We start from the raw sequence: 9,201 nt of genomic DNA on the forward strand, positions 1-9,201 counted from the left end.
CAGTCTGTCCTTATCTTTTTTCTTTAAGACTGGGACACAGATTCTCTGTATTTATTTATCTTGATAATTATATTCTTACATGTACTTTATGCTTAATTCATAAATATATACGTATATGTTCTGCTGATCTTATGTAGAAGTCAAAAATGAAGAAACAATCAAATTTAAAGAATTGTGGTTTCCCGCTTTCAGTGTCTTTGTGAGTGAGATGGTATTTTTTATGAGTCAAATATGAACGCTCTATCATATAGCATTTAGAAATTATTACCGAAGTTGATTTTTTTTTAAAAAGGTCAAGGTCAAGGGGTGAGAAATCATAGTATGCTCGGAATTATCTTGTCACAGGTAATGCACATGCCAAATATGAAAGCTCTCTTTTCAATCAAAAGTTATAAGGAACAATTAAGATGAGTTTGTGAAACACTGATGACCCCGTATGCAACATAGCGAAGATTAAACTTTTCTTAAATGCAAATTAGATATATCGGTACTCAAAGTAGAGTCTTCTCACAAAAAAAGATTATGAAATATGACAGCCCTTGCACCACCTGTTCAAAAGTTATGGCCAAGAGTAAGTTTTTGAAAGGTATGTCAAAATCCAAGGTTAACGGATAAAAGTTGTTGGTATCCACTGAAATGTCTTCTCACGAGGATTACATACAATGAAGCGCATTGAAGTGGTAAAATTTTCCGTTTGGATGAAACGTTCTGAGTCATGTTTTGAACGTCAATTACAACATAATGACACGACCATATTTTTAGAAACGAGAAAGAAATATTCGTCGTAATGTTTTAGGACACTCCATTCTTCGCGACAAGCAATATGAGTTACACTGAAATGGAGCTTTAAAAAAATTAGAAGAGAGAGTTAGAGACTCTCCGCTTCTGTAAACAAAATTTGCAACGAATATGTACATATTTTTTGAACTTATCATGTCTATTGAAGTTACCACAACACATGTTTCGTTCGAACACGTGTTTACTCGGTATTTATTTAGACCGTCAATTTCATTGGTTATTATATTTATGGAAAACCTGTTCTACAGGTATTCGAATAAACAAATTGACCGTTTTATCCATTTCTAAAGAAATGGGCGTGTCATAAGATGTCAATAAACGTTCTAAAGATAGTTCAAAACGTTCCATTCGAACGGAAAATTTTACCACTTCAATGCGCTTCATTGTATGTGAAATAAGAAAGCCCTAGCTCTTACCGTTCAAAGGTTTTGACCAAGATTAAAGTTGATGAAATGTAGGTCAAACTCCAAGGTCATAGGGTCCAAGTTCTTGATATCCAATGAAAGGTCTTGTCACGAGGATTAAATATGTGAAGTATAAAAGCCCTACATAACCCTAACCCTTCAACTGTTATGGTAAAGGTTTGTTTTTTAAAGAAGTTCAAACTCCAAGGTCAAGGACAAAGTCCTAGGTATCCAATGAAAGATCTTCTCACAAAGATTACAAATATACTAAGTATAAAAGCCCTAGCCCTTACTGTTCAAAAGTTATGGCCAAGGTTAAAGTTTTTAAAAAGTATGTCAAACTCCAAGGTCAAAAAGAAAGGTCTTGTCACACGGAATATACATGTGAAATTTGAAAATCATAGCTCCACTAAATCCAAAGTTATGGGCAAAGTTTAAGTTTTTTGTGACGGACGGACATGACTGACGGACAGAAGAATGAGACTTTATGTCCCTTCGCTTTCGCGAAAGCGGGGGTCAAAAAGTGTTATTCAATACTGTATCACCAAAGAGCTAGTTATCTGACAAAATGATTTAAAATTTGACTTTATGTCTAAATCTGATTCCTATTATAGTTCTTTTTAAATGAGATATATTATCAAAGTTTAGCCATCTTAATTAATCCTTCTCTGGTGCCATACACCTGCAACAAGGGTCTCCACGGTCATGGATTTCACTTTTCTTTATTATTGATCATTATACTCATGAAACAAATGTACCTGTTCTTTTCCAAGAGGACATAAATAATCACTTAAGCCACACACAGTAATGGTATAAATTCTTCATTTTCACGAATGCTGACCTCTGTTAATATTCCAGAATTCTAGTATTGCATGCATTATGATTGCTTCAATTCCACATTTCATATACATGTAATTATTATTATCTCTAAAAGATATTTCGAACAAGTGTAAATGACTGATTCTGAATTATGGCGTCTTTTAAGGATTTTCTCAAGTACCATAGGGCAAGAAAAGATTTAATTTATACGTGAAATCTTCATTGCATCATCTTACTTCAAATTTTATCAAAGCATAAGCCCCGAGGTAGGCGTGTCCACACGAAGGGGTCAAAGTTTTATAAACAGAAATATAATTGAAATATATTAGAAATGACTTAAAATCTCGAGAGAGAACAGCAAAGTCATGGTTAGTCATAATTAATTAAAGCTTCCTCATTTAGTGAAGACTCAAATTTATTCCAATCGTGACCCCAAAGGGTAGGGGAAGCCACAACAAGGGATTGGTTTAACCATAGAAGATATCTTTTATCTTCAAAAACAGCTAAGCCATATTAGTCATATTAATATAGAAGCATTATCCGGTAGTGTAGACTCAAGTATGTTCAAATCATGACCCCTGGATGTGCGTGGGTGCGCACACAACAGTGGTTCAACATTTTACACTGGAATTACTAGTATTTAGGAATAATTATGTTTAAAAATGTTCATAATGCTTACGAATAGCTAAGCCATTGTTAGTCATATAAATACTGAAGTATCCTCGGGTAGTGTAAATTTATGTTCATTCAAACCATGACCCACCAGGGGTTAAGGGGGAACAACAGAATGACAAAATTTTACATAAGAATATATAGGAATTTAGGAATCATCTCGAAACTCTACTGCTCAAGAACAACAAAGTCATGGTTAGTCCTATTATTACAGAAGCAACCTCAAGTAGCGTAGATTTGTATTTGTTCAGATCTAGGATGGGTTGGGTGATGCCAAAATGAGCAAACAGAGTTTCACATAAAAAAAAAATTAGAGTACTTCTAATCATTAAGTCATGAATAGTTATGTTGATTTGGAAGTATTCGGAGGTAGTGTTAATAATTTATTTTCACCTCCCGGTAAATTTTCAATGCTGAATTGATTTTAGCTTTCTCGTAATCATTAATGCGTTCAGGTCATTGATGTGGTCCATACACCTCTTTTTAGCGTTTTTCGTCATTATAACATCTTTTGATAAGACTTGCATTTTATTTCAAAAAGGTTCATTCCAATATGTTCGCGCATCATGTGTGCTTTGGTCAGATTATTACCTGTTTTGTAATATGATCACTTAGCGTGAATCTTCTTTTTATTGAGATTTTTTTTGTATATATACAGTTGAGCTACTCAGTTTCCCTGATCACTAAACAGAAAAATGGTAAGAAATATTTAGGATCATTACACCCTTAGTTGGGACTTGCAGTGAGGCGTTTCATTCTCGACGTTACCTATAATTAGCTTCTAAAATTTACAAAACTTTCCTTCACTGTTGAAATATACATATGATAGAATCAACTGGTGTAGTAAATAGCAAATTAAAGCACAGAATTTGGGCATAATTCGTCTCATATCGTTGTCAACAACAATTTAAATTTTCCTGATGTTATTAATTTCTTAACCAAGAGAAGTCATTAAAAAAATTCGCCATTACGTAGCGTTTAAAAAATGCCACGAAAATACTGAAAGTCCAAACTAGGGAGAAAATCGTCCTATTTCTTAAGTCATGCACCTGAGTCGAAGACTCAAAGGAAGTTTTGTGGTCGAAATTTGTCTGTTGTCTGTCGTCGTCATTGTCGTAAACTTATTTTATAATTTCATTTTCATATCCAGAATATAACTGGGTCAATTTCAATCAAACTTGGCAGAAAGTATCTTTGTTTGAAGGTTCTATAATAATTCAATTTTGTTGAAATTAAGGACCACATCCTCTTCCAAGAGAAGTCATTAAAAAAAGGTGAAACTTGCATGAGTTCATTAAAAAATATTAAGGGATCACTGAACCAGAAAGGATGAAAATTATGTAAAAGCTTCCGGGTATTGCATTAATTTTTTTTAATCATGCCCCATCGGTAGGGTGTGGTCAGAATGGACGAATAAACGAATGCATGTGTGTATTAAAGGACAAAATCATCTTTGAAAATGTTTTTCTCAACGTCATGATCAGTCTTATTCACATAAAAACATCTAATGGCAATGTTTGTTTCACGGGCACTTGTTTTGGGAATAAATTTTAACTAATAATATAATAATAACATTATTATTATACTATGGATCAAAAATTTATTACAGAAACAAGTGCCTGTGGTTTGTTTGTTGTTTAACGTTCATCCCGAGAATTTGTTTTACTCACATGGAGATGCCACCATTTGCCGGTGGAAAGCTCAGAAATTTTCGCAGCAGTTTTCTCATCAACTGTTCATTGCAGATGCTTGAAATCTTAGCTCATACTTTTTGGGCGGGATTTGAACCCGCGACGTAAGGATCAACTGCTTTCTCCACGAATCTAGAACAGACGCTCTAACAACTGCCACACGTGGACGACCCAAAAGTAGTGTAGATTCAAGTCTGTTCACGTCATAACCCCCGCAATTAGGTGGGGATCCTATTCACGTTGTGTATGAAAGTATCCTAAATTTTGCATCAAAATCAGTTTTGATCTCTTTAGGAGAGAACTTGACCATAATCATTGATCTTAAGACGACATAATTTTGAATATACTGTATTTATGGTTAAATTCTCCCCATGTTACCTTCTTCTTTTTGCGCTTGCAAACAATTTGCCCCAATTTAAATTCTCCCAGTTATAGTTCTGTTTAAGAAATAATTCGCTCCCTTTTAAATTCGCACAGCCATGGAGAGGGCGAACATTTCTGTGTATACAGTATTTCTTTCGGTGGCGGTTTGTAAATAAATTATGATGAGCAAAATAAGCATCTTTAAGGCTTTTATAATATATTGTGGACCATAAAGTGCAATTCAGATCAGCTTAAACATAGTAGTTATGGTTCGGCACAAAACATGTATTTTCTTTACGTAGATCTAGGTCTTGATCTTGACAGACCACTTTGTAATGAAACTGTTTTACTTTATAATACCTCTAGGTTTGCATGCGGTATCCAATATTGCTGTGGCTGGCCTTGTTACAATTATATGATGTATCTGGAATCTGTCGCAGTTTCAGTAAGTCAAAAGAGTTCATCAAAACACAACACGCGATCTTGTCTGATTCTGTCAACATGATAGACGGTCCAAAAAGCTGTGTTTACCTTGTTTAATTATTCTTTCTCTCTCTCTCTCTCTCTCTCTCTCTCTCCGTGTGTTTGTAATTCTCTTAAGACTAAAAGTAACAAGTATACGTGGAAAGTTTAGCGAGACGCGAATTTAGTGATTTGTCCTTAAAGATCGGTATATTTTTTTTAGCGAGATGTAATTTTAGCGATTTTAACGTGCTCACTAATAAAGCTATAACAAAGAAATCGCAATTAATTTTTAGCGATGTTCAATATTTTAGCGATATCAGCACCTTCGCTAATAATGCCAAAATTAAATCCTCGCTAAAAAAATTCTGCTTATACGGTATATGTAGCACTTTATAACTCCACAAATCATACAATCTTTCGACTGAAGTGTTTGAAAACACATTTACATGTATTTTGCAGTCCCTGTAGCTTTCCAAGCTGAAATGGGATCTGACAAAACCATTGCTAGCGGTCAGACATGGATTTATGACAAAATCATCACCAACGTGGGGAACGGTTACAATTCAACCACTGGGGAATTCTTTGCTCCTGAAAAAGGCCTCTATTTGTTTGCCTGGTCCTCCCTTAGTGACCCAGGGAAACAGTCACATGCTGGGTTGGTTGTGAATGGGAAGATGATGGGAAGACAAGGTTCAAATAATATAAATGGTGGACATAAGTGGGTAACTGCTGGGAACACCATAATCCTGGTTCTGCAGGAAGGAGACCATGTGTATATCAAGGATGTCCATGATAGAGTCGCGGAGTTGCTGGGTCCATGGACAACCTTCAGTGGAGTACAACTGGCTTGACACCTGATTACAATAACTTGTAACTGTCCCGTGTTAATAAAAAAAATTGTTTAAAAATAGTACAATAGTCATAGAATTGTTAGTCCCCTACCGGTGAAACCGGTTTCCTTTGCGTCTGTCCGTCCGTTCGTCTAGCTGTCTGTCTGTCCCCGTCTGTCTGTTAGTCTGTCCTGCTTGGTTTTCCCCACTTTTTTCTAAACGCTTGCAGATATTGAGCTGAATTTTGGTATGTGAGTGTATCTTAATGAGTTACAGATGAAGTTTGAATTTCGTTTCGCTTCATTGATTTTTTGACAGATTTATGGCATTTTTAATTTTTCATAATGATTTGAGATCGGATCGGGTTCGTGCTGCGCTGAACTCCGATAGTCATCATGGTAAATATGAAACGAGAAAAAAGACGTTGAAAAAATGAGATGCACTTTCATCTTCATGTGGATTATTTTATTAGGTTTAAGGCATTCACAACCTCAAAATCAAGTTTTACCTCGGTCAGAACTTCTGCATATTATGAAATGACATTCTGAAGAAAAAGGGAGACCCGGTAGGGGATATGTATTGCTTATGCAATACTCTCAGACTGCTTGTTTATGTAAGTAGACAATTGCTTCACTTATTTTAATAAAAAGGATAAAATCACACATTCAAATGCAACTGATAAGAGAACAATTCCAACAAAAAGTCTTAGGGCTTTAACGCTCACTTGAGTGTAATGTAATTAATACAACTGGAAAGGATCTATTGATTGAAACATAAAATGAAAAAACAAAAACAAAATAAGTTGAAACATGTAGCTATATTGCACAAAACCAGTAGAAATAGGATGATCAGGGCTAAAATTTAGTACTCCAACACTCCTGTATTCGTCCCTTTCCCCTGAGGACAAAATAAAACCATATTTTAGTAAAACAAATTCATTCCCAGCTCTATTGGTTCTGAACATTAAAAGTAATTAAAGATACTTCATTCAATTTTTATTTGTCAATTATTCACAAGTCTACATGACCATAAAAACTATGAAATTATTTTCATCAGACTCATTTCCCCTTAAGCCCTTCCATTGGAACCAAAAATGCAATTTTGATTGAAGCATCCTTCCTCATCCTTCTTGGAACGACTAATTTTTGATCTTAACAAGAGATGTTTGTAAAACACTTATGCCTCCCCCCTCCCCGCTCCCTAAATTGGAATTTTTCTAAGTCCAAGGGGCATAACTCTGTGAAAAATGGAGTCATACCGCTAATTGTATTCGGCGCGCCAGCGCGTCCATCTCATCCCAATATCACAAAAGTATTTTCTCCCTGCATTAAAACACTCTATTATTTACTTTATAAACACTTTATTATTTAAGTGTTATCGCTTATATTCAAGTCGTCAGCCCGAGCCCGATGCATTCTTTTGTTAGGTGGATCCAGAAATATTTCCTTGGAGGTGGTGGCTCAAATCGCAAGGGAAGAGGTCCAAGGCATAGCTTTAGTAATATTACTATGTCAGTTCAAATAAATTTGAATTTTTCAAGGATCCGGATCCCCTTTGAGCCATACATGCCTTACCACAATTCGTGCAAGACATTGGCGTCGGAAGCAAATTGAAAGTGGTGTAAAAAATTTGTTTTTTACCTTCAGAAAAACCTGACAAGCAAAAAAAAAAAAAAAAAGGAAATATGCATTGATGCACTGGCCAAATATGGAAATTCTATTTCGTGTGTGTGTGTGTGGGGGGGGGGGGGGGGTGTAGGTTCGAACCTCAGTACCAAATTTTTTCTAAACACCAACACTTTCCTCATTTTAAGCCTATATTTCAACATGTCTGTGGAAAGTGGGGGGTGGGGTGGGGCTAAACCTACGCTGCACTGTCCAATGTCTATACTAAGTCCACCTTTCGAAAAAAAAAAGTTAAGCCCCCCCCCCCTCCCCGGTTCTGACGCCTATGCAAGAGTAATCCGAAATTTACCCAATGATACATGTATAATATCTCCAAACTTTAACTATAGCATTTAAAAATATTGAGTGCTTTGGTTTTAATAAATTTATTTTATGTTTAACAATATGCCTGGGAACCTGGGAAGAAGGGTTAGTATTGTAACTGTACAGTTTCCCAGAACAAAAATTGGTATTGAAAGAAGTTCGACCCCCCCCCCCCCCCCCCCCCCCGCGAAAGAAATAAGATTTTCGTGTTTGGACAATAGATATATATTTTTTCTTTTCTTTTTTTCTTTTCTTCTTTTTTTTTGCTTACTTGTTACGTTTTAAAATAATAGTACTACTAAGAATTAACTCGTCTTTATTAGAGGTCCGAGGATGGGGAGTACTTTGGTTACAGAAATGACTTTGCTTATCAATAGCCCTTTTAAACAAACTTTTGGTCAGAAAAAAAATCTTATTAATTTCATTGAAAAAAATTGAAGTCTTACACTTTTTGGCATATCATTCTAAGGTTATGGTGAGATCAAAACAAACCTCACCTTGAAAAAGTTGTGAACAAGGTGTGAAACATTAAATTTTATTGAAACCATCATTAAAATCAACACCTATCGGTACTTTCAGTACTTTGATTAGTAAAGGATATCGAGCCCGATGATGTATAAGCGATAAATCTGTTGCGCGAGCGCGCCGAACAAGGGCGGATTCAGGGGGGTTTGGGACCCCCCCCCCTCCCCCCGCTCATTGAATTTTTTTTTTTACAAGTGTCATTTTATCATTTTTTGCATTGATAAGACTCTAATAAACATGAACCCTTTGTTACAACTGTGAAATATACATCAACTACGTAACAGGAAATCACTTTCCGCTTGAACACACACAATACACAGGTAATTAACAGAGAGAATGCCTCAGGGATCGGGTAGTCCGTGCATCTAGTGAAATCACAAGACCGTAGTACAATGTAGTCAGGTACCAACAACAGAAAACTGCATAGTAACGGTGCTACTCGAGATCATTAATATTCTTTTGCTGAGAAAATGCATTTATTTTAAACTATGAAAGCAATAAACTTCCCCTTATTCTGTTTTTTTTTACCGCTTTAAAAATTAAATTAATATAACTTTTTTTTACAAAACCAAGTTGGCCTGGCAAACCCCTCTAGTTTTGACAGATTCTCCGGTTTATGCAATTTTTTCTTCAGTTTGAAATTTCA

At 35.5% G+C, this 9,201-nt stretch overlaps 1 protein-coding gene across 1 annotated transcript; it reads left to right on the plus strand.

Moving 5' to 3' along the window:
- Positions 1-3,343: 3,343 nt before the first annotated feature.
- LOC134237227 (complement C1q-like protein 4) lies at positions 3,344-6,119 on the plus strand. The gene is made up of 3 exons (XM_062719328.1): positions 3,344-3,391; positions 5,114-5,192; positions 5,672-6,119. Exons 1-3 carry the CDS (start codon positions 3,389-3,391, stop codon positions 6,061-6,063), a joined length of 474 nt encoding a protein of 157 aa, XP_062575312.1. The 5' UTR covers positions 3,344-3,388; the 3' UTR covers positions 6,064-6,119.
- The last annotated feature ends 3,082 nt before the right edge of the window (positions 6,120-9,201 follow it).

This window comes from Saccostrea cucullata, unplaced genomic scaffold, assembly GCF_032062105.1.
Source record: "Saccostrea cucullata isolate Sc308-1 unplaced genomic scaffold, CSIRO_AGI_Scuc_v1 ctg6584, whole genome shotgun sequence".
Classification (NCBI taxonomy): Eukaryota; Metazoa; Mollusca; class Bivalvia; order Ostreida; family Ostreidae; genus Saccostrea; species Saccostrea cuccullata.